The 26297-nt window shown below is 46.0% G+C and overlaps 1 protein-coding gene across 3 annotated transcripts in view; it reads left to right on the forward strand.

Annotated features, from left to right (window-relative positions):
* LOC115467820 (leucine-rich repeat-containing protein 51-like) overlaps positions 1-16627 on the forward strand; it is a 65867-nt gene extending 49240 nt beyond the window's left edge. For 2 of the 3 annotated variants that reach the window (XM_030199307.1, XM_030199308.1), the window contains exons 4-8: positions 3521-3669; positions 6214-6340; positions 11009-11113; positions 15809-15876; positions 16330-16627. In XM_030199307.1, coding sequence (XP_030055167.1) covers positions 3521-3669; positions 6214-6340; positions 11009-11113; positions 15809-15832 — 405 coding nt within the window. In that variant the 3' untranslated portion in view covers positions 15833-15876; positions 16330-16627. The remainder of the gene's footprint in view (positions 1-3520; positions 3670-6213; positions 6341-11008; positions 11114-15808; positions 15877-16329) is intronic. The other variant, XM_030199309.1, reaches the window with a different exon arrangement.
* Positions 16628-26297: the final 9670 nt, after the last annotated feature.

Below are 26297 nucleotides of genomic sequence, written 5' to 3' on the forward strand. Positions count from 1 at the left end.
CGCTAACCCCCACTCCCTCCAACCACCTCCCCAAGCTACCCCCCACCCCCCCCAGCAAGCAGTATGTGGCTCCAGTCTCAATCTCCAACTCCAGGCAGCCTTCACTCCCCCACCATTTCCCTTCACATCAGGCATTGATAAGCAGACTGCGTCCCCTAGGGCTAAGAATTTGCAGGTACGGCATCCAAGTCTGGAGAAATTGTGCTCTACGTTTGGGCGATTGTTTTGAGTCTCTAGCCTCCCAGGAGGCCAAAAGGTGCACCTGATTGCGCCAGTGCCAGTAGGCCGCCTCCTCCGGAGAGGTCCAATATTGCATAATGCACTTCCGAGCTACCAAACTCAGCTTCCTACATAGTGTTATAGCGGGGGCACGCAGCGGGGCAAACGCCCTTGGTTGGTCTAGCAGAAACTGCCTCTCCATTCCTTGAATTTTATTCCCCAATCGAATCAGAAACCCTGTTATCCGCTGCCAAAATGTGCGCACCTTGGGGCATTGCCGTAGTGCATGATATAATGAGCCGGGACCCCCTCCGCATTTAGAGCAGTCAGAACTGTCCGACCCCAACACATGAGCCAGTTGTGCTATAGACATGTAGCCCCGAAGGACCACTCTATATCCGCATTCTCTCAGCCTTTCATCCGTTACTAGTGCACGGATGCCCTTCAGTGTAGCTGTCACATCCCAAGATGCTAGCGAGGACCCGAGATCCTACTCCCATTTGTATTTGAGGCCGTCATGTTGTCTCTTGGGCCGACGCTGAACCAGGGCCCCGTACAGATCAGAGACCGAATGTCTCTCTGTCAGCAACTCCTCAAAAAAGCCTTGAATTGTTTCCCCCATCCGCCCCTTCAGGGTTACCTGGTTCAAAGATTTCATATAATGGTGAACCTGTGCATAAGCAAACCTATTATCCCAGGCGGCCCCCGCCTTATCCTGAAGAGCATCAAATGTCATCACTTCCCCATTTTCCGATAGCAAATGTTCCAATCTCGTGATGCCCAGCCCTTGCCATCTACCAAAGGTCGGGTTGTCCAGTCCCACCTCAAATACTGGGTTGCCTACAATCGGTATTTGATCCGTAACGTGCGGGTGACCCCCCCCCCCCCCCATCTGCCTCATCCACCATTGCCACGCCTCATGAAGAGGCTGAAGTATAATGCTTTTTTTAAATTTAGAAGGGAGCAGGCTACGAGGCAAATGGAAAAGTGCTAGTACATAAGGAGCAAAAAAGAGTTGCTCAAGGGTTATAGGTGTGTAATATTGCGTGGCATTGAACACGTCTCCCAAATGGCGTAACAAGCATGCCTGATTATATAGGAACACGTCCGGAAAGCCTATACCTCCTTGCTTCCAGCTCCCAACTAACATGTCCTGACTGAATTTTGGCTTCTTCCCTGCCCAACAAAACCGACTAAAAAGTCGCGTCACCCGTTTCAAATCGTTCCGCAACAGGCGGATAGGCAAGGTCTGCAGAACATACAACCAGCGAGGAAACAACACCATCTGTATTAGGTGTACCCGCCTCATTAATGACAACGGGAGGCTCATCCAAGAGTCTAATTTGTCCTCAGAAGTTAGGTAACTAATTTAAAGAAAGTTGCACATGAGGTCAGAGAGATGGTTAGCATAAAGTGGAGTGGAGGAGTGGTCTAGTGGTTAGGGTGGTGGACTCTGGTCCTGAGGAACTGAGTTTGATTCCCACTTCAGGCACAGGCAGCTCCTTGTAACTCTGGGCAAGTCACTTAACCCTCCATTGCCCCATGTAAGCCGCATTGAGCCTGCCATGAGTGGGAAAGCGCGGGGTACAAATGTAACAAAAATAAAATAGATACTATTGGAGATTCTACATGGAATGTTACTATTCCACTAGCAACATTCCATGTAGAAGGCTGCGCAGGCTTCTGTTTCTGTGAGTCTGACGTCCTGCACGTATGTGCAGGACGTCAGACTCACAGAAGCAGAAGCCTGCGCGGCCACATTGGTGATCTGCAAGGGCCAACTTCTACATGGAATGTTGCTAGTGGAATAGCAACATTCCATGTAGAATCTCAAATAGTAGCAACAGTGGAGGAGTGGCCTAGTTCGATTCCCACTTCAGGCACAGGCAGCTCCTTGTGACTCTGGGCAAGTCACTTAACCCTCCATTGCCCCATGTAAGCCGCATTGAGCCTGCCATGAGTGGGAAAGCACGGGGTACAAATGTAAATAAAATAAAAAATAAAGGACTTATCTTTCAATCAGATGTTGCACAAACTTCATGCTGGAACAGGAATAACTCCACAATGATAGGTGTAGCACTGCACATAAATCCAAATAACTGCACTTAATCCCAACTCACATGCAAATGTCATCACCAAATGATGGCTTCTTCAGGGGAAAAACACTGGTTCGCCCTCAAACACATCAAGATTTGCAATGATAGATGACAGTGACCGGCTAATGTGATTTCCCTCCCCCCCCCCTCCAGATTTATGTCACGTTTTGATTCTGAGCATATCACATATTTGTTTTGTATATATATTAGATTTTTTGTATTGTTTTTGATAAATTTAACTCTGGGGTTCATTTTCAAAGCACTTAGACTTGCAGAGTTGTATCGGTTACTATGTAACTTTGTAAGTCTAAGTGCTTTGAAAAGACGCCTCTTTGTGTGTTACATAATTCTATATATACCATGGCAAGAATGAACCTCCCTGTGCAAGGGTATGCTACTGATGATCTCAGTCTTTCAGGTCACCATCTTACCACTCTCCCAGTTTGGGACACTCTTTGTCTGGTTTCTCCTCAGAGGCCTGTCTGATATGGGTAACCCTTCAGCATAGCCCTCTAAGTCATTGAAACACACAAGCCCCTCCACCCCTACAAGGTGGTGTCCTTTCAGAGGGGATCAAGGTGTACTTAAAGATTATTTTAATCAAGATGGCGGCACCCAATACAATTGGGATAATGTCTTCGTCTTTCTGCCACACTTCCTTGTTTTCTGATTGCATGTGTTGGTACCAGTGGCGTAGCGGGGGCGGCTGCCACCCGGGGCGGATCGCAACATGACACCCCCCACCGGCGTAGACCCCCCCCCCCCCCCACCGGCATAGCGCCACCCCGACATGGTCCCCACCTGTCTACGAGCTCCATTCATCTACAGCGCTGCTGTAAAAATCTCTTCGTCAGCCCTTCCCTCACTCACTGTGTCCCGCCCTCTGACGTAACTTCCTATTTCCTCAAGGGCGGGACACAGTGAGTGAGGGAAGGGCCGACGAAGCGATTTTTACAGCAGCGCTGCAGATGGATGGAGCTCGTAGACAGGTGGGGACCGTGTTCGGGGGGGAGGCGCTGCGCCGGGGGTGGGGGGGTGGACGGATGCACCCCCCCCCACCCGTTGACACCTGGGGCGGACCGCCCCCACCGCCCCGCCCTTGTTACGCCACTGGTTGGTACTTGAGGATCTTCTCTGACTCTTAGTAGTACTGTTCTTGTGCTTTTCTACTTTACCACAATTATTTGGGTTTTTTTGTTGTTCAGGTCCTGACTGTGTTCCCAAATTTGTCCGTTCTAAATCTCCATGGAAACAGCATAAATCGTCTCTCCGAAGTCGATAAACTGGCAGACGTTCACACTTTGAAGAGTCTTACACTCCACGGCAACCCCATTGAGTCAGAGAAAGGATACAGGTGAGACGAAGGTCAATGGGCTCACCCTGACGTTTCAGAATCCTAAGCTGAGAAACTGCATGCCAGCGCTGAGGAGCACAGGGAAGGAGGACGTCTGAATGCCAGTGGGTGCTGGCAGAAGATGGGAACTGAACACGTGGAGGAGCATAATCGAACGAAAACATCTTATCTCCATAGGCGTTTATCTCCGAGAACGGGTCCGTGAAGGGGCGGGTCTGAACTGTATTTTCGCAAAAAATAGACGTCCGTGTTTTATTCGACAATTTGTGAGCTGGGCGTTTTTGTTTTTCAGCGATAATGGAAAATGAAAGCGCCCAGCTCAAAAACGAATAAATCCAAGGCATTTGTTCGTGGGAGGGGCCAGGATTCGTAGTGCACTGGTCCCCCTCACATGCCAGGACACCAACCGGGCACCCTAGGGGGCACTTTTACAAAACCAAACAAAAAGGTAAAAGAGCTCCCAGGTGCATAGCACCCTTCCCTCGTGTGTTGAGCCCCCCAAATCCCCCTCAAAACCCACTGCCCACAAGTCTACACCATTACTATAGCCCTAAGGGGTGAAGGGGGGCACCTACATGTGGGTTTGGGGGGGTTGGACGACTAAGCATTAAGCAGCACAATTGTAACAGGTGGGGGGGGATGGGCCTGGGTCCACCTGCCTGAAGTCCACTGCACCCCCTAACAATTTCTCCAGGGACCTGCATACTGCTGCCAGGGAGGTGGGTATGACATTTGAGGGTGAAAATAAAAAGTTGTGAAACATCATTTTTTGTGGTGGGAGGGGGTTAGTGACCACTGGGGGAGTCAGGGGAGGTCATCCCCAATTCCCTCTGGGGGTAATTTGGTCATTTAGGGCACTTTTTGGGGCCTTATTCGTGAAAAAACAGGGTCCAGGAAAAGTGCCCTAAATTCTAGTTACAAACGCATACTTTTTTCCCATTATCGGTGAAAGGCGCCCATCTCTGTTCGGGTGATAACCACACCCCAGTCCCGCCTTCACCACGCCTCCGACACACCCCCATCAACTTTGTACGCTTCCGCGATGAAGTGCAGTTGAAAACGTCCAAGTTCGGCTTTCGATTATACCGCGTTATTCGTTTTTGTGAGATAAACGTCCATCTCCCAATGGTCTTCTCTGAAAACACAGTATATGGCAGTAGACGTAGTGACTGTTTTAAACAGTATTTTAATGGCGGTGCTAGCAGTGTTTATGCACACAGATGAAAATTAAACTTTAAAAATGGCGTGTTCACAGTCTCACCCCACTCTACATATAAGCTGTTGTAGTCAGTGTGACAGAAATCTAGTGACACGTGGAGGGGCATTTTTGATGTCTTAGTTCGACTTTGGACATTTTGCTCAAAAAGTTCAGAATGCGAATTGCAAATATAGCCATTTTCGAAACAGCAAAACGCTTTTTTTATTTATTTTTTTTTAAATGGCCACTTGCTAGATGTTTTTGTGCTCTGTGCGTTTATCTTTTTGGTCCATTTTCTGAGGGAGAAAAAAAAAACGACCAACTGAAAAATGCACAAAATCAAGCCATTGGGATGTAGGAGGAGCCTGTATTCTTAGTAGACTGACCACACAAACATCCCAGCAGAACGGTGGGGCACCCTAGGGGGCAATGCAGTGGACTTCAAGTAACAGCTCCCAGGTACATATATCACCGTTGCTCCTCCGTCAGCCCTCCAAAAAACTACTGTACCCAACTTACACCTTGACAATAGCCTTTACGGCTGCAGGTGTCACCTGTATGTGGGTACAGTAGGTTTTTGGTGGGTTTGGGAGGGGGCTCGCACTTTCTACCACAGTAGTTAGAGTGGAATATGGGCCTGGGTCCCCTTCTCCACAGTGCACTGTACTGACCACTAGGCAACTCCAGAGACTAATAGGACTGGCTATAACACCTGAGACTGTGGTATGCAGTGTTATTTTTATTTATTTAATCATTCTCTTTCGAGAATGAGCCCCTTAGACTGTTTTGGCAAACAGTTTTAGCAGTACTGGCCATGTGATTACCAAGCTGCAAAAGCACTTTGGGAGAAATGTAGTAGCCAGCAGGGGCGTAGCCAGACAACAGATTTTGGGTGGGCCTAGGCAAGAAGTGGATGGGCACCAAGTGTTCTCCCCCCCCCCCCCCCCTCCCCGCACCACCACCAAAAAAAAAAATCTCAGCTGGTGAGAAAACGCTTCTTTCCACCTTGACAGTCTGCAGCAGGCATGCGCTGAAGACTGAGCATGCGCAGGTGCCAGTATCAAGGAGAGTAGCGTTTTCATTACCATCAGGGGGAGGTCTTCAGCTGGTGGAGCTGGGGATCCCCACCAGCTACCACTAAACGTGTGCTACTGTTGGGTGGGCCTGAACCCTAAGTGGGTGGGCCCTGGCCCATCCAGGCCTACCTGTGGCTACGCCATTGGTAGCCAGTTGTAACTTTTAGTTTGTGACACGTTCAAAAGTATGAAACATAGCTGTGTTAATGTTAAAGTTCTAAATCTTATTGAGCTGACAGAGCTCTGAGTTGATCTTATCCTTCTTTTCAGGAGCTATGTGTTGTCTCTGCTACCAAATCTGAAATCGTTTGACTTTAGCGGTGTTACCAAGCAAGATCGCGTCACTGCTGAGGTGTGGAGAAGGATGTTTGTGAAACCCAAGCGGGTGAGAAAAAAGGTCCATAACTAAGATACTCCCTTCTCGGGGGGAGTCTGGGAGGCAAGTTCAGAGAGAACAGAAAATGATGGAAGCCTGATCTCATTAATGTGCTTATTGCTCTGTGGCTCTTTAGGTGATCATGACGTGTGATAGTTTAGGAATAAACAGATAATCTCATCAAGTAGAGAGGGGGAAAAAGCAATTAAAAGAACCCATCAAGTACAGAATAAGTAATGGAAACTGTAGCCAAAGTTGCCTCCTTTCTGCAGCCTCTCACTAGCCTCATGTGTTTCATCTTTTTCATTTGAATCCTTGTCTTCTAAAACTGGTTATCATCCTTTGCATACAAGACTTCTTTCAGAAGTGTTAATAGGAGAAGTGTCTATGTATCTTCAATGAAGCGGTTTTTGTCCTCCATTTTCATACCCATGACTGTCTCATGGTGTCTGCCCTTGACTCAGAGCCTGCATCTCTCCAAGTGGAACAGCAAGACTTTCCAACCCAAAAGCGACTGCTCAGAAGAGATCCTGGCTGGGCTGTCCTCAAAGTAGCCAGGAGTACAGCATCCATGGTGGCGTGGTAGCAATAAAGGAAGCAAGTTACCTCTAAAGATAGCATTCCAGTCTAGCACTGCATTGCAGACTAATTTGCAAAGCTCCTTAGGACAGACCCATTTTACATCTTTCGTTAAAGTGAAAAACTTTACAGTGCAAAATCTGTTTCCTGTTACCAGTGTTAGGAAATAACAGTTTTAAGTTGTCCATCTTTCTCTTGCCCAAGTACCACTACTGATGTAGTTGTAAAGAAAAAAGGGCAACGAGCAGATGGGGCCCCAGCAGGCTTTATCCTTCCATCAAGACTTAGAATTCCTGAATATGCCATGTTTCCTTGACTTCCAGCTTCCACCAGATTGACATGTGGAAGCTTCAGATGAGGTCATGTGCACATGTGAAGAGGTCAGTGTCCATGGAAAAAGAAGCTGAATATAAAGAGAAGCCGTCATAACAATAGAACAATTAATTTTGGATATATATTATAGTACTTTTTCATCTAAACAATAACCTAAAACACATGAAAATGGAATTCCTCAAAGAAAAAAAAAGGGATGGACTTGAGTATTGTCCTCGCATCAGGACTTAAGACCAACATCGTGGTGATCACAGATCTCAAGAGATTCACAACTTTCCTCAGTGTGTGGTCACTAATACTCCTGTCCTTCCCCTCTCCAGTCTGAGACATGAGACCAGTCCTGGAGGTCTGTTCTCTAAAGTCTGCTTCCTCCCTCGCTAAGAGGCCGATGCTCAAAGCCCGGGCGATGAAGCCTAGAACGCAAACCCCACAGCGCAACAATAGTACAGAAAAACAGCTAATCTGCATTCAAAGCAAATGACGTTCAGATTGTATGCGCTGTTAAATCGAAAGCAGGGGGAAGTACTTGCCTGGCACATACGCACAAAACAAGCAAGGCTCTTGTGCGCAGATCCAGACAAAACCGGAAGTGTGAGCACACATCGGCTCTGTTCTTCTGCATCTTTAAATATGAGCTTTTCAAAAATTGTTTGCACTTTACATTTTTGAAAGGTTCATGTTTAAGCACACAAAAAGCCAAACGGAGAGGGTAACCAGTATACATAAAAAGTACACAAACGGAAAAAAAGCAACACTGAGACAACAGGAGCATTTTATTAGTGAATGACCCGACAAAAACAGGAGACTAAAAGGTGGTTTCTTTTGAATCGCTACTGTCCGGTGTGACAGGCTTTCTTGGCTCCAAAGTTTCTCTCCGTTTAATCTTGGAGGATTTGGATACCTATACACAATTTATGCCTAAACCAGTGGCGTAGCCAGACTGCCAATTTTGGATGGGCCTGAACCCAAAGTGGGTGGGCACAAAATTTTCTCTCTACCCCCCTCCCCCAGCAAAATTTAGTCACGCTAATCAGATGCATTTGTCACACAGGGTAAAGTGCTGCTTTTCAGTGCATCAGATTTCAGAAAATTTATTTAACAGCCTAACACCCTTTTCAATGAGCTTTCAGAGGCCAAAACCTCCTGCCTCAGGTCAGTATAATGCTGTTACGGTATCCTCGCCTGACCTAAGGAAGGAAGTATTGGTCTCTGAAACTTCATTAACACAGGTACCATATTACTTTATCCTAAATTTAAAATAAATTTATTTTCTTTACCTTTGTTGTATGGCCATTTACTTTTTCTCATTGTGTCGCTCCCAGTCTCTAGATTCTGCTTTCCTTCGTTTTCGCTTAACTCTTCTGCCAGGGTTTCCTGGCCATTTCTCATTTTTCTCTCCTTTTTCTTTGCTTTCTTCAATATTTTTCTGCCTCTCTCTTTCTGTCCTGATTTAATTCATTCTTACTATCCATTCTTTAATTTCCTTCATCTACTTATGGCCAGCAGCCAATGCCTCAGCAGCCAATGCCTCAAGGCTGCCGAGACAGTGCCTGCCGGTGCCACGCTTTCTTTTTTTTTTTAACATTTCTCGTCCTTAGCGCCGTTAGCGCTTCTTCTTTTTGTAGCGCCGGCCCTGCTGCTCAACAGGAAAAGCAGCAGTGGCCGGCAATGGGTGCTGGGGCTGGCGCTGGGCGGGCCTGGGCTGAAATTGGGTGGGCCTGGGCCCACCCAGGCCCACCAGTAGCTACGCCCCTGGCCTATACCCTGACCCCTGAGGCAGGCGTTGTTTCACGGCCCGTGTCGGGTCATTCACTAATAAAATACTCCTGTTGTCTCAGTCTTGAAGGCCCAGTGTTGCTTTTTGTCTGTTTAAGCACAGAAAAATACAGGTGCCAATTTTTGCTTAGACTCACATGTTTGTTTCGCACTATTAGTGCATAGAAGCCGCATGGACTACTTCCACTTCCAAAAGAAGACAAAACTGAAACTGAGAAGAAATCCTCTTCCCAAACCCCTCAAGGCTGCCCCTGAGCTGGCAATAAGCTTTCAGTGTTATAGACCCATCATTTGCAGTGCTACCATCTGAGCAATTAGGAAGGAATGGATACTGACCTCATTAGCATCCATTGAGCATCGGGGCCCCTAAGTTATTATTTGGTTGGTGTTCAACCTCCTCCCCCCATCCTAATTAACAGCTCTGCAGTGGACGGCGTAGCCACAGGTGGACCTGGGTGGGCCAGGGCCCACCCACTTTGGACTCAGGCCCACCCAAAATTGTGACACTCTTGCTATGGCTGGTGGGTATTCCCAAACCTTGCCAGCTAGCGCTCTTCCAAATGTCAGCCAGTAGCACTTGCCTTGAGTTGACGCTAAGACCGGCCCTTCTGCACATGCTCAGTTTTCACACATGCAAAAGCACTGAGCATGCAGTTTGAGGCAAGTGCTGCCGGCTGCCATTTGGAAGAGTGCTGGCTGCTCGAGTAGTAGTAGGAAATCTTCAGCTGGCAGAGTTTAGGGATCCCACCAGCTCAAGTATTTAATATTTGGGGTTTGTGGGCAGGGAGGGGTGGAGAGAAGAGCAAACTGGAGGAGTACGGGGGGGGATTTCATGCCCACCCACCCTTGGGCTCAGGTCCACCCAAAATTGGCTATTTGGTTACGCCCCTGGCACTGGTATCAACTTGTTCCTTTGTAGTAGTCCAAAAATGCCATTGCTGGAAGTTTTTAAGTATTTCCAGTCAGTCCCACAGCCCCCCCCTCCCCCCCTCTCCAGTGTTAGGAGTTCCTGTTGCAGCCAACAAGCAGGCTCATTTTGGCAGGAAACATTTTGGTTTTGTCTGGTTCATTAGCTGTTTGCAAGTAGATAAGGAGGCCGGCGAGGTAATTACGGAGCAGCCGAACCTAACATGGCGGCTGCCTCGTGTTAGCTCCCGGACCGAGTCTTGCCCGCTTCCGGGTTCCCCGCTCTCATGGGCGATGCTGTAAGAAGATCTGCAGCGTCATTGGCGGGGGGACCGGAAGTGGGCGGATCCTCGAAAGGCGGGCTCCGTGCGCCGTTTAAATGTTCGCCGGAGAGACGGAGAGAGTCTCTCGGCTGCAGGCACACGGCGCACGGAGTTCTCTGCAAGTAGATCAACTCCTAAGCAGATAAGGAGTCCTATAAGACTGTTGAATTGGGGGAGAGGAGCTAAGGTTTCCAGAGCAGTTAGAAAGAAATTAGAAGTGGAAAACATCAGAGAGACTTAAGGCTGAGCCATGGAATTGCTTTCTTTGAAAATGAGTCCATAAACCTCTTCATGGCTTCAGATCTAAGCACAAGAAGCATCCCTTCCTGCTGTGAGTTCAACCTTCTGGTAAGGACCCTGTCCTGTAAAGTGGCAAAGTAAAAGCTTATCCCAGTTGATGCCCAGCCAACACCCACAAGCTGTATCCTTCTGTGACCAGTTCAGTATGAATGCAAGAGGCAGATATGCACAGATTCTTTGTCCTCTGTCTTAACTCATTAGGCAGCTATTGTGGGGTCTGCAGCAAAGGCCAGTCAGACAGAGGCATAATCAAGCAAGAACTGCTTGGGACTAAATCGTCTTGTGGAAAGCTTGCTTAGAGGGGTGGGTGTGTGTATGTGTTATACAAGGTTCTTTGAGTGTTGCTTATTGTTATCTCCCCACTGAAGGAAAAAGCTACATGCACTGTTTCAGATATGCTGACAATCTCCAAGCCCTTTGAGAGCTACTGTTTTATAAGAAGTGCAGTCACTTCCTTTCTCCTTCCCCACAGGACGCTCTACATCATTTAGATGAGGTTCAGTCAGATATGCAATTGCAGTGCTCAGACTCTGATTCCACCCTGTCCTCAGACTCTGAGGAAGAGAGGCAAGAGCAGGTAAAACTTGTGATATGTGGTGTTGTTATTGGGGTTCTCACCAAACATTGTAGTAGCCATGAACTTTTCTTACTTTGCAAGAGATAAGAACATAAGTGTTGGCATACTGGGACAGACCAAAGGTCCATCAAGCCCAGTAACCTGTTTTGAACACAATACCTGGCAAGATCCCAAAACAGAACAGTACATTTTATGCTGCTTATCCTAGAAATAAGCAGTGGATTTTCCCAAGTTCATTTTAATAATGGCTTATGGACTGTTCTTTTAGGAAGCTGGCCACATTGAGTGAAGAAATATTTTCTCCAATTCGTTTTAAATTTACTACTTTGTAGTATTTTCGGAAAGAGTAAACAAGTGATTCACGTCTACCTGTTCCACTCTACTCAGTATTTTATATACCTCTATCTTATCTCCCCTGAGCCGTCTTTTTTCCAAACTGAAGAGCCCAAGCTGTTTCAGCCTTTCCTAATAGGGAAGTTGTCCCATCCCCTTTATAATTTTTGTCGCCCTTCTCTGTACCTTTTCTAATTCCACTATATCTTTTTTGAGATGCGGCGACCAGAATGGCACACAGCAGTTGTACCATGGAGCGATACAAAAGTATTATTATCCTCATTTTTATTTTCCATTCCTTTCCTAATAATTCCTAACATTCTATTTGTTTTCTTTGCTGCCCCATCACATTGCAGAGGGTTTCAACATATCATCAGTGATGATGCCTAGATCTCTTTCCTGGTTGGTGACTCCTAACGTGGAACCTTGCATCACATAGCTACAGTTCGGGTTCCTCTGTCCCACATGCATCACTTTGCACTTGCTCACATTAAACAGAATCTGCCATTTGGATGCCCATCTCGTAAGGTCCTCTTACAAATTTTTCACAATTTCCGTTTTCCATTTATTTAGACTTGTATCCCACATAATCCTCAACAGGTTTGGTTCTATGTGACTTACATTGTTCCAGGTTTAGTTAATGCGGTTTACATTTTATTTACGAACTCTAACGAACGTGTGTCTAAAGAACTACTATTAACAGTGATAACAAAACAAGTAGAGGGCTATGGTCATCAAGTTTATGTAGGGAAAGGGAAATGGGACTTGATATACCGCCTTTCTGAGGTTTTTGCAACTACATTCAAAGTGGTTTACATATATTCAGGTACTTATTTTGTACCAGGGGCAATGGAGGGTTAAGTGACTTGCCCAGAGTCACAAGGAGCTGCAGTAGGAATTGAGCCCAGTTCCCCAGGATCAAAGTCCACTGCACTAACCACTAGGCTACTCCTCCACTGGAGCTGATACTGTGATGTCATAATGCCTCATTCCACCAATGCCTGAACCAACCTCATCAGTGATGTCACAATGGCTTGATTGCCCGATACTTGGCTCACTTCTGATATTGTGATGTCATAAGGGAAAGGGGAAAATGGGACTGGGACTTGATATACTGCCTTTCTGAGGTTTTTGCACCTACATTCAAAGCGGTTTACATATATTCAGGTACTTATTTTGTACCAGGGGCAATGGAGGGTTAAGTGACTTGCTCAGAGTCACAAGGAGCTGCAGTGGGAATCGAACTCAGTTCCCCAGGATCAAAGTTCACTGCACTAACCACTAGGCTCCTCCTCCACTCATTCCACCAATAAGAGCCAACCTCATCAGTGATGTCACAATGGCTTGATTGCCCCATACTTGGCTCACTTCTGATATTGTGATGTCATAAGGGAAAGGGGAAAATGGGACTTGATATACTGCCTTTCTGAGGTTTTTGCACCTACATTCAAAGCGGTTTACATATATTCAAGTACTTATTTTGTACCAGGGGCAATGGAGGGTTAAGTGACTTGCTCAGAGTCACAAGGAGCTGCAGTGGGAATCGAACTCAGTTCCCCAGGATCAAAGTTCACTGCACTAACCACTAGGCTCCTCCTCCACTCATTCCACCAATAAGAGCCAACCTCATCAGTGATGTCACAATGGCTTGATTGCCCCATACTTGGCTCACTTCTGATATTGTGATGTCATAAGGGAAAGGGGAAAATGGGACTGGGACTTGATATACTGCCTTTCTGAGGTTTTTGCACCTACATTCAAAGCGGTTTACATATATTCAGGTACTTATTTTGTACCAGGGGCAATGGAGGGTTAAGTGACTGGCCCAGAGTCACAAGGAGCTGCAGTGGGAATCGAACTCAGTTCCCTAGGATCAAAGTCCACTGCACTAACCACTAGGCTACTCCTCCACTCATAGGTGGTGGGTCAAATTAGTAGCAATTACTGTGTAGTAGAAGGACAGCAGTCATAAGGTGATCAGCAGAGATTAGGGTAGTTGCTACTGGTCGTCTGCTGTGTGGGAAATGGAATTGAGTACTGTGTGGCAGCGTGGCCTTTTTAGTCTGACAAATGGGGTACGTTGTTGGTCTATTTGAAGAGAGAGTGAGGGGCATTGCCGGATTATGCGCTAGGACTTCAGGGGTTTGTCCTGTGACCTGTGTCGGTAAAAATTGCATAAAAAGGGTATGATTTTAGTATTTTACAGAATTTGAGGTAGTCAGTTATTTTCTTGATGTATGAGGGTAGGGAGTTCCAGGATTGGGTTGCAAGGTAAGAGAACCTTGTGCAGTGGAGAGGTTTGTATATTATGCCTTTGCAGTTTGAGAAGTGGATTAAGAAGTAGTTTGAGGTGGTCATCAGTGCATTTTTAAGTGGGAGGTCGATTAGTGTGGTCATGTAGGTGGGGGATAGACCTTGAAGAAAAGTGAAGACGAACGTAAGGATCTTGAAACTTATTCTGGCTTTTATGGGCAACCAGTGAAGAGATTGTAGTAGGGGAGAGGTTCTCTCATAGTGGGTGGGGGGGGGATCTGAAGATCAGGCGGGCGGCCGTGTTTTGGACGGTTTGTAGTTTTCAGATTCAGTTCTTTGCAACCTATGTATAAGCCTTTGCAATTGTCTAGCTGGGATAGTATTAAGGTTTGGACTAGGAGGCGGAAGATTGTGATATGCCTGGAATAGACTTCCTGAGCCCCTACATCTTGCCCATCCTTGACCATATTTAGATTGAAAGCTCACCTCTTTAACATTGCTTTTGACTAGTAACTACTTGTATCCACTCGCCTCCACCTACCCTCCTCTCCTCTTTCCTCTACACATTAATTGATTTGTTTGCTTTATTTTTTGTCTACTAGATTGTAAGCTCTTTGAGCAGGGACTGTCTTTCTTCTATGTTTGTGCAGCACTGCGTACGCTTTATAGCGCTATAGAAATGCTAAATAGTAGTAGTAATATGGAAGAGGTTTCTAATTCATCTGAACTTCCAAAGCATTCTAAAGGCTTTCTTTCCAGCCAAGGTTGTGTGGACGTCGAGTGTTGGTCAAGGGTGACTCCCAGGACTTTGAGGTTGCTTTCTAACGGTAAGCTTGTTTGGTCAATAGTGATAGATATGATAGAAGTCTTTAAATCTCCCCTCAGCCATCTCTTCTCCAAGCTGAAGAGCCCTAGCTGCTTTAGCCTTTCCTTATAGAGAAGTCGCCCCATTCCCTTTATCATTTTCATTGCCCTTCTCTGTACCTTTTCCAATTCCACTATATATTTAAGACTCGGTGACCAGAATTTCACACAGTATTCGAGCTGTGGTTTCACCATTGAGCGATACAAAGACATTATAACATTCTCATTTTTATTTTTCATTCCTTTCTTAATAATTCCTAACATTCTATTTGCTTTCTTAGCCACCGCTGCACACTGAGCAGAGGGTTTCAACATATCATCAATAATGACACCTAGATCTTTTTCTTGGGCGGTGACTCCTAATGTGGAACCTTATATCACGTGGAGGGGCATAATCAAACGTCGCAGGCGATCTATGTTGGCTGCGGCGCTACAGGTGGCTGGAACCGTATTATCGAAAAAGATGGCCGGCCATCTTTTTTTTTCGATAATACGGTTTAGCCCGGCCAAATGCCTTGGAGTTCGCCGGGTTTGAGATGGCCGGGTTTGTTTTTCAGCGATAATGGAAAGTTATGTCGGCCATCTCAAATTCAAGGTCGGTGCTGTCTCTTCGCCAAACTGAAGAGATCTAACCTCCTTTCTTCAAAGTGAAGTCATTTCATCCCTTTTATCATTTTGGTCACCCTTCTCTTGTACCTTTTCCTAATTTTCCTATACTGTTTGAGATGTGGTGATTAGAATGGTGCACAGTAGTCAAGATGCGGTTGCACCACGGTGGCATGATATTTCCTTTCTTAATTCTGAACATTCTATTAGCTTCTTTTGGTTGCAGCCATACTCTTGCGTCCCTTCCATAAGATGATGTCACCATTACTGACCATTAATTCTCTTGCCTGTTGCGCATAATATAAACTGATCCATTCATGTGCCCTGCTTGCCCAGTACAAAACACATTGCCATCCTTGTTGAAAGCTTTTTCTGCATCCAGACTCAACAGCAGGGCAATAAGTAGATACAAGATGAGAGATTCATTTTCATATGTTCATGACATTGAAACACACATGATCCTAAGGACCTGATGGAATAATGTACTTCTCCTGTTTTGTGTGTCTATGGGAAAATATTTAATACATAGGCTCTTAAGGGGGTCATTTATGATGATATAGATGCTAAACTTTGTATATCTTGGCTTGATTAAGGAAATGGGCCATATGACTGGCAGTTATGGGTCTTTGTTTTTTGCAGGAGCAGCTGAGAGCAATGAGCTGAGAACCTGGGTTCAAATCCCACTAATGCCTTGTGTCCTTTATCAGGTCAGTTTTATTTGGATTTAGCTCACACCTTTTTCAGTGGTAGCTCAAGATCATAAGGAGGAGGAGCATCAGGATTTGAACCAAGTTCTCCTGGAAGCCCAGTGCTCTAACCACAAGGCTACTCCTTCATTCCACCACTAGGCTGCTGCTACTCTTCAGTTTACCTCCTGATGTCAGGTACCAGCATAGACTGTAAGCTCTCAGAGCAGGGACATCTCCAACCTGAATGCTAGTAACGCTGTAAATGACATTGAGCATTATTGGAAGAATGGACAAGAAACATTTCTGTTGCAAAACAACAAACAAACCTATAAATCACATCCTGTAGAAGGAAGGTCTTCTGTTCATGTAAAACTCAGGGTCAAAGCCATCAGGACCCTGTGTCTTTTTTTTTGTTGTTGTTGTTGTAGTTAAACTTAAGTTTCTGATTAACACATTTTATTTCTTTTCCAGAAGGTTAGTTCAGCTTCTACAGCTGTTCCTGATTAAGTCTAGGTAATTGTGTCTTCAAAAAAGCTTCTCTGGTTATGCCATCTCACATTACAAGAGTCTCTCTGGAAAAATCTACAAATAATGAATCCATTTCTGCATTTCTGCATATGCCCCTTTTCCTGTCTTTGACTAGTAACAAAATTGGATTGCTGTGCATTTTTAAACTACCATCAACTTCTCCTAGATGAATCTGAATAATTTGTACTTTTGAAAATGCAATGACACGGATACTTTTTGGAATAGCAATAAATGAAGATGATTTAGCTGCTGCCAAGGCCTCTTCATTGTCTTTAAGTACTTCATTTACGTCTTTTTCATTTTCTGAGGAACTTGTTTAGTGTTGGGATCTCTGTCTCTCTTCCTTTATTATTAATATTTTTTGTGTGATAAACATGAGATAATTGGGCTCATTTTCGAAAGAGAAGGGACGCCCATCTTTCGACACAAATCGGAAGATGGGCGTCCTCACAGGGTCATCCAAATTGGTATAATCGAAAGCCGATTTTGGACGTCCTCAACTGCTTTCCATCGCAGGGACGGCCAAAGTTCAAGGGGGCATATCGGAGGCATAGCGAAGGTGGGACTTGAGCGTGCCTAACACATGGACGTCGACCCATAATGGAAAAAAAGGGCGTCTCTGATGAGCACTTGGTCGTCTTGTTATTAAGACCAAGGCACAAAAAGGTGCCCGAAATGACCAGATGACCACCGGAGAGAATCGGAGATGACCTCCCCTTACTCCCCCAGTGGTCACTAACCCCCTCCCACCCTCAAAAAATATCTTTCAGAATATTTTTTGCCAGCCTCAGATGTCATACTCAGGTCCGTGACAGCAGTATGCAGGTCCCTGGAGCAGTTTTAGTGGGTATAGTACACTTCAGACAGGCGGACCCAGGCCCATTCCTCCCTACCTGTTATGTTTGTGGAGGAAACAGCAAGCCCTCCAAAACCCACTGTACCCACATCTAGGTGTGCCCCCTTTCACCCGTAAGGGCTATGGTAGTGGTGTACAGTTGTGGGTAGTGGGGTTTAGGGGATTTTGGGGGCTCAGCACACAAGGTAAGGGAGCTATGTACCTGAGAGCATTTTATGAAGTCCAAATCATTGGGGGTGCTAAACAAAATGGAAAATATTTATTTATTTGTTGCATTTGTATCCCACATTTTCCCACCTATTTGCAGGCTCAATGTGGCTTATTTTTCGTCATGACTTATGCCATTTCAGAATATAGATTCAATTGGTAATATATATAGAAAGATGGATGATGTAATGAACAATCAGGTAAAATGGGAAAACATGCAATTATCCCTCCCTGGATACAGTAAAGGAATCTGTTCAGTATTGGGGGTGCACATGTACCCACAGAGTTGGCTCCTATGTTATGTACTTGGGTCACAAGAATCCGAGGGAGCGGTACAGTATAGTGGATGAAGTGCTTTTGTGTACAAAGGAAGAGCGGGACTTGGGGGTGATTGTGTCTGATGACCTTAAAGTTTCCAAACAGGTAGAAAAAGCGACAGTCATAGCCAGAAGGATTCTTGGATGCATAAGGAGAGGGATGACCAGCAGGAACAATGAGGTGATAGTTCCCTTATTTAAGTCTCTGGTGAGGCCCCATTTCGAAAACTGTGTGCAATTCTGGAGACTGCACCTACAGAACGATTTAAACAGGATGGAGTCGGTCTAGAGGTTGGCAGCAAAATTGGTAAGCAGTCTTAGTCATAAAACACATAGGGACAGTTTATGAACCTCAACATGTATATACTACTACTACTACTACTATAAATCACTTCTATATACTGAAAGAGAGGAGGGAGAGAGGAGATATGATAGGGCAGGGGCGTAGCCAGACAACAGATTTTGGGTGGGCCTAGGCAAGAAGTGGGTGGGCACAAAGTGTCAGCAATCCAATTGTATATGAATGTGTTACTACATTATTTATTAACTGTTTGAAGTTCCATCATTTCGGCATGTTCATTTGGAAGAGTATAGATCTTTTATTTATTTATTTAATTTTTAATTTTTAGGCGTCTTTATTGAGTATTGAGAAATACAACAAGTAAACAGCATACAGTCCATGGATTGCATATCAGGATACAAATAACAAGAGAAACCCCAGAGTACAAGAATCTTATTAGAACTTTAAAAAATGATCTCAATATGAGTTTTTTGCCACCAAAGACAAACACTTCCAACTTTTTTAAAGAAAGATTTATATCTGTTTAACCTCCACCTCATTTCTCCACTTCCCCTTTCAAATCTCAAAACACACCCAATTAACAAACCCAACCCAACCTAACCCAGTGCAAAGTTCTCCTAGATAATCCCCCCCCCCCCCCCCCCCCACAGCTTTTTAACAAGATCAGTTGCTCAAGAAAGGTTCCCAAATGGCTTCCCACTTTAGCGAGTGTATGACAACGTGTGGCCCAAAGCTTCTCTATTTCACAAATATACCACAGTTTATTCAGCCTGCGGACAAGAGAAGGAACTGTTGGAGATTTTCATCGGGTGGCCAAAGTCACCCTAGCAGCTAACATAGCATGTCTCACCAACAGAGCCTGAGATTTAGTGAGACCCGGAGGTTTCTTAGGGAATAAAAAGAACTCCGGGGTCCACTTAATAGGCCTCGCTAACCACCACTGAGGCCTATGTTGGATAGCCTCCCAATAAGCTCAACACAGGTCCACCAGATACGGCCCATGGTACCCCTCTGTCCACACCCCCGCCAGCACAAAGGAGAAGCAATTGGGAATGAGTGATGAAGAAGAACGGGTAAGGTACCATCTGTGTAACGGCATTTTCTTTAAAGGGAACAGATGTAGACACCTTCAATAAAGCACTCTCTAAGAGTTCCAGTCGTCATCCTCGATTGTGACCCCCCCAGCTCCCGATGCTAATGCAAACGATGTAACACATGGGGGCGTAAATGCTTTCTTTGGTATTTATATGGGCAAGATATATGCCCCTTTGGAGTCCTCACAAAGGTGAATATTGTTACTATATAGCAAAACCTAAATAAATATAGAGAGGAGGCGTTACAAGATGGCCGCCTGAATGCTGCGCGAGGTTGACTGAGAACGCTGAAAATCTTTACCTCTCTGAAATATGCCACATACCAAAAGGAAGGGTGCGACGAAAAACCTATTGCCGAAGGCAATAACTTCGACCCCAACTCAGCAAACTCTCGATCACTTCTTGCAGAATATCCCACCTGAGACCGGCTTGGCGAGCCCGATGTTAAGCCCCGACGGAGGAGCGTCGGCGCTTCTGGGCTATGAGGTTTCTCTCACGCCGCCGGAGTTGATTCCGCCTCCCTGCCCTGCTTCGACCCGAGATGGGGAAGCCCCGCTGGATGCGGAAGGCGCTGCTAGGGGGACTTCGTTCGGCAAACTATCTCGGAGTTTTGAAGGGGAGGACTTAAAGTCCCAGGAAACTCCAGGAGAGGTTACACTAACGGAAGTCTGGAAAGCAGTTCAAGCTTTGACGGTAGCAGTGACTAAATCCACTAATGAATTTGCTACAATCGTGAGTAAACTAGAAAAATTCAATGCTTCATTGGAAAAAATAAAAAACGATACTAACACCCAAACTCAACAGACACAAATTGAAATTAATGGGTTAAAATCTTCAGTAGAAGCTTTAATTAAGGATAAACAAATAATCCATCGGAAAATTGAATTAATGGAGAATAATAATAGACGTTTGAACTTGAGACTTTTGAATTTTCCTATTTCTTCATTGATAAAAGCAGATGAGTTATTTAAAATGTATTTGAAGGAAATTCTGCAGTTACCAGCTTCAAATTTACCCCCATATAATAAGATTTATTATTTACCACTGAAAAAAGGTTTGAATACAGGTCCTGCAAAGAATTTACAAGGAGAACCCCAGGAACCACATGATCTGACTGCATTTCTGGAAGATTCTAATATGGATATAACTGATAGAGGAACATTATTGGTTCAATTTGTGTTTGAGCAAGACTTAAACCATGTCTTTAAATTATATTTCAAAAATTCCACTAAAATGTTTTATGGACAGAAAATATGGATCTACCCAGATGTTGCGAAGGCAACTCAGGATAGAAGGAAACAATTTTTGGATTTAAGAAATGATATTAGAGCTTTGGGTGCATCGTTTTTGCTAGCTTACCCCTGTAAGTGTAGGATTAACTTTCAGGGGAATAAATATGTTTTCTCCGATCCTTTACAGCTACGATCTTTCCTAGAAATGAAAAAAATCCAGGCACCTGTTTTGTAATAACATCATTTATCAACTAAAAGTATATGTGGGTTTAAAGGCAAGCCGAATTATACAAATTTTTCTTTTTGATTTAATGTCTCCTCATGTTTCTTAACGTCTCTCACCATTAGAGGTCTAAGGAAGAATGTATTTCTATCATTTTGGGTAGATATATGCAATATAATGTTACATGAGATTGTTGCTTTCTGTTTTTCTTGTGCAAGTTAATGTACTTGTAATTTAAAATCAATAAATAAATTATATATAAATATAGAGAGAGTTTGTGCCAAGGAGAATAAAATATGTTCTCCTATTTTGATTGTGCGTTTTAGAGTGAATTTTTGGTGGTCTTATTTTCCAGCATTTGTTACAGCACATTTTGTGCCTATTCATATAGTATCACTGAAAATTCATGGCTGCCACAAAACGTTGAAAGTCCTTTTGAATATTGGGCTGTACCTATCTAAGATTTTCAGTAAGCCTGTCGACAGAATACTCTTCATGAGTGAGACAGGGTCTTCACAAGTCTGGTTGGTGGTGTTCCTCAGCCAGAGCTGGAGACTTCTAGCACTCCTGTATTTGGCAGCCTGGCTCCCTAATGGTAAGGCTGAGGCTACCATCTTGGGAAAGGGAGTTGCCAGGGCTAGAGCATCTGAAGATCCCTAGTATTTGCTGGGTGCTTTGAAAGGTGATTTAGGGAGTAGGAGGTGTCCTTTTATAAGCACTTTCCTGGCCCTTTTCATAATAGCAGGAATGTGTGATGTATGTTTGTTTTGTTTGTTTATTTATTTACTAGCCGTTAAGCCCGTAAAAACGGGCGGGTATTGGAATGTTTTTTTCCCCAAGGCCCCCCTCCCGTTGCAGCTGCAAAGCCCCTGCCATCCTCCTTCCCTGCCAGCTCCAAGGCCCCCTCTGTCCCTCCCTCCCAGCTCCAAGGCTCCAGTCCTCCCCCCTTCCCAGCTGCAAGGCCCCCTGCCCTCCCTCCCTCCCAGTTCCAAGGCCCTCCCCCCCAGCTCCCAAGGCCCCCTTCCCTCCCTCCCAGTTCCAAGGCCCCCTGCTCTCCCTCACAACTGTAAGGGGCCCCATTCCCTCACAACTGTAAGGGCCCCCCTGCCCTCCCTCCCAGCTCCAAGGCTCCAGTCCTCCCCCCTTCCCAGCTGCAAGGCCCCCTGCCTGCCCGCCCTCCCTCCCTCCCTCCCAGTTCCAAGGCCCCAGGCCCTCCCCCCAGCTCCCAAGGCCCCCTGCCCTCCCTCCCTCCCAGTTCCAAGGCCCCAGGCCCTCCCCCCCAGCTCCCAAGGCCCCCTTCCCTCCCGCCCTCCCAGTTCCAAGGCCCCCTGCTCTCCCTCACAACTGTAACAGCCCCCCTGCCCTCCAGCTCCAAGGCTCCAGTCCTCCCCCCTTCCCAGCTGCAAGGCCCCCCGCCCTCCCTCCCAGTTCCAAGGCCCCAGGCCCCCCCAGCTCCCAAGGCCCCCCCAGCTCCCTCCCTCCCAGTTCCAAGGCCCCCTGCTCTCCCTCACAACTGTAAGGGCCCCCCTGCCCTCCCTCCCAGCTCCAAGGCTCCAGTCCTCCCCCCTTCCCAGCTGCAAGTCCCCCCGCCCTCCCTCCCACCCAGTTCCAAGGCCCCAGGCCCCCCCAGCTCCCAAGGCCCCCCCAGCCCCCAAGGCCCCCTTCCCTCCCTCCCTCCCAGTTCCAAGGCCCCAGGCCCCCCCAGCTCCCCAGGCCCCCTTCCTTCCCTCCCTCCCTCCCAGCTCCAAGGCCCCCCTCCTTCTGAGACGTCCCATGTCCCCTCCCCCCCCCAAGGTAGCCGCTACCGCCCCCCCCCCCACGCCGGAGTCGCCACCACCCCCCCCCCCCCTTCACCTGGCCCGGGCCCTCTCTTCGTTATTCAACTTACAGCAGCGCCGAAACAGCAGCAAGCAGTAGCTCCCGTTGGCCTTCCTTCACTGCCTGTGCCTCGCCCTCGTGTGACGTCACGTCGGCGAGGGCGGGGCACAGGCAGGGAAGGAAGGCCGACGGGAGCTGAAGCTGAGCTGCTTGCTGCTGTTTCGGCGCTGCTGTAAGTTCAATAACGAAGAGAGGGCCCGGGCCGGGTGAAGGGGGGGTGGTGGCGACTCCGGGGGTGGGGCGGCGGTAGCGGCTACCTTGGGGGGGGGGGGAGCGGTAGCGACGTCAGCGGTTCCCTCCCTCCCCTTCAGCACAGTTTCCCTCTCTGTCCCGCCCCCCTTCCCCCGTCATCACGTCTTGACACGGGGGCGGGACAGAGAGGGAAGTCTCTACTGCGCATTTGCAGGTGAGTCGGTCACTTGCCATTTATAGGTTTGATTGCATTTGTATTCCACATTTTCCCACCCATTTGCAGGCTCAATGTGGCTTACAATGTATCGCTATTGTTAGATAATAGCTTGGAAGATAACAATTAGTTAGGTATAAGAGAAAAACTGTTCTGATTATAAGTGGAGATGTGTTACATTTGCGTTGGCTGATCTTTGTAGTATGTCTTGTTGAAGAGGTGGGTCTTCAGCTCACCTCTTCAACAATGTTCCCAACTGCAGCAACACAAAAGTAGATTTACCATGGGATTCACTAGCCTATGCTACTGAAAGATTGCAGGTACATAAGTACATAAGTAATGCCATACTGGGAAAAGACCAAGGGTCCATCGAGCCCAGCATCCTGTCCACGACAGCGGCCAATCCAGGCCAAGGGCTTCCCAAATGTACAAACATTCTATACATGTTATTCCTGGAATTGTGGATTTTTCCCAAGTCCATTTAGTAGCGGTTTATGGACTTGTCCTTTAGGAAACCGTCCAACCCCTTTTTAAACTCTGCTAAGCTAACCGCCTTCACCACTTTCTCCGGCAATGAATTCCAGAGTTTAATTATACGTTGGGTGAAGAAAACTTTTCTCCGATTTGTTTTAAATTTACTACACTGTAGTTTCATCGCATGCCCCCTAGTCCTAGTATTTTTGGAAAGCGTGAACAGACGCTTCACATCCACCTGTTCCACTCCACTCATTATTTTATATCCCTCTATCATGTCTCCCCTCAGCCGTCTCTTCTCCAAGCTGAATAGCCCTAGCCTCCTTAATCTTTCTTCATAGGGAAGTCGTCCCATCCCCGCTATCATTTTCTTGGGTTAAAATAGCAACCTGCTATTTTACTGCAACTTAGAAAATAATGTCCTGACTTAGTTCCTAAATTTGCCCTCTATTTTCAGTCAAATTTAGGAGCCTATGGGGCTCATTTTTTAAACAGAAAAACAGCACAAACCGGCAGATGGACTTTCCTGATACACTTCAATCTACTAACAACTTTGTACATACCATCCCTCCCCCCTTCTCCCTATTATTTCAATTGTAGATTTATTATTGTATTAGATTAATTTACTGCATTGGCGTTCGCCTCTGCGGTGCGATGTAAGCCACATTGAGCCTGATACATTTGGGAAAATGTGGGGTATAAATGAGATAATCTCTCTATATAAAAGGCAACCCCAACGTTCTGAAGCCTCCACGGAAGTTGAGGCGCCCGAGATATCCGGTGTGCACTGGAGTGTCTGCACCGCCCTCGCGTCAAAACGTCATGACGTCGAGGGCGGAGCTATGACACTCGACGAGGGCCGAAACGGAAACTCCACAGCGAACAAGGCAAGTAGCTTGGAGGGAGGGGGCCCCTTGCTAGCGCCTGTTTCATTGCGCTCAGAAACGGGCATTTTTTCCTAGTAAATAAAAGGTGCCCCCTCAAAAACAGCCCTGCTTATATCTCTCCTCTTATCTCTCCCTACACTACTTCCCTGGGATCTCCGTTCATCAGACAAGTCACTCTTATCTATGCCCTTCTCCACTGCTCAATCCAGACTTTTCCTCCCATCTTGCTATGCCATACTCCTGAAATAGACTGCCTACATCTATATGTCATGCTTTACCTCTGGTTCTATTCAAATTCAGGCTAAAAGCCCAGCCTTTTGAGGCTGATTTTACCTCTTCCCTATTCACCTGTTCAATACCTACATTTGTTTTAATCATTCCTATAATAAATGAAATTCTCTAATCCCTCATTGGTCCTGTTTGTCTTGAATAGATTATAAACTTTGTTCATCAGGAACTCTCAAGTGTTTGTGTATTGTGCTCCCTGTGTACGTCTAGTAGCACGATAGAAATTATTAATAGAGAACAAAACACGGACTCGAATAGGGAGTGGTATCTGCAAGCAGTCAGGTGCTATGGCTGGCAGCTGTAACCTTATTGAGGTGGATCTGAATAATGTGGCAGACTGGATGGACTGACTAGTCCTTAACTATTATGTTCACTACTTAATTTGTTTAGATAAATTATCTGCTTTTATGAAGAGATTCACCCAGGGCAGCGCATGGTCTTGTTACTAAATCATACCTTTACCCGTTCACATCTTTCCCGTTTGTTGACAGTTCTTGTTATTAGTAGTTATAGCCAAAACTTTAAGGTCCTTTATTTGTGGAAGGCCACACAAAAAAGGAACCAGCTCTAACTGACAGTTCAACAGGAAATGTTAGCAAAAATTGCAGATAAAACCACAAGTAGCCTACATTTTTCTAATAAATCTGCTGCTGGCTTTAACGGTAAACATTCATAGCAGAGGTTATGAGACATGTCCACGTGCACTCTACAAGCAGGCTCCTACTGGAGTCAAACTGCCTGGTTTATTCTGTTTGTATGTCTCTTTCAGGCAACTGTCAAAAAAAAAAATAAGTAGAGAAAGCATGCAGAGGCATGGCTGTGAAAATGCCTTCCAACAGATTTGTCCAAGTTCAGTTCTCAAAGGCTGCAAACAGGACAATTCTTCAGGATATGTAATGAATGCAATTTTTTTCTCTTGCATATTCATTAAGAATATTATGAAAATATAGCCTGTTTGCAATCCTCAAGGAGCACCAGCCTTTAGTCACAGGATTGTAATACATGTCCCTCAATAGCCTTGCCACTCAAAAGCCATCTTAACCCTAGTACCATTCCCAATTTGAGCCCCTGTACTGTTGCAAAAACTTCCACCTGTGAGAGGGGCTCATTCAAACTTTCTACCTGTTTGATCTAAAGCTTCAGCCGTGTTACCTTTCTCCAGAACGGTACCCTTGTCTCTACATCAGTGCTTATCAATCTTTCTGTGACTGCAACCCCATTCGTGTAGCCACAGAAAGTACACAGCACCCCAGTGGAAAGAGAAAAAGAGAGATGTTGGACCCACTGATGGGGAGGGGAGTGAAAGAGGGAGAGATGTCAGGACCTGTGAGAAAGGAAGAGGGAGGGAGAGATGCAGGATTTGGGGGGGGGGGCGCTTCCTGGACCCCTAGGAAGGCAGGTAGGAGAAATGGATAGATGCTGGCCTTGGGCGGTGCTATGGTCCAGAAGGAAGGAAAGGGACACAGAAAGGTGGTGCTGGACACATGGGGGAGGATAGGAATACAGAGGGGTGATATTGGACACAAGTGGGAAAGATATGAACACAGAGGAGATGCTGAATAGGGCTACAAGAGGGTAGATGCTCAACAAGGAGAGATGCTGGACAGGACATATCGTGATGCAGAGGGAAGATGGACGGTGAACATGAACAAAAAAGAAATGCCAAATGGACCCTGGAAAGACAATTAAGAGAAGACAGAGGAAAGCAGAAACTGGGATCAACATGATAAAGAAAACTAAAATTACCA

This window comes from Microcaecilia unicolor, chromosome 4, assembly GCF_901765095.1.
Source record: "Microcaecilia unicolor chromosome 4, aMicUni1.1, whole genome shotgun sequence".
NCBI lineage: Eukaryota > Metazoa > Chordata > Amphibia > Gymnophiona > Siphonopidae > Microcaecilia > Microcaecilia unicolor.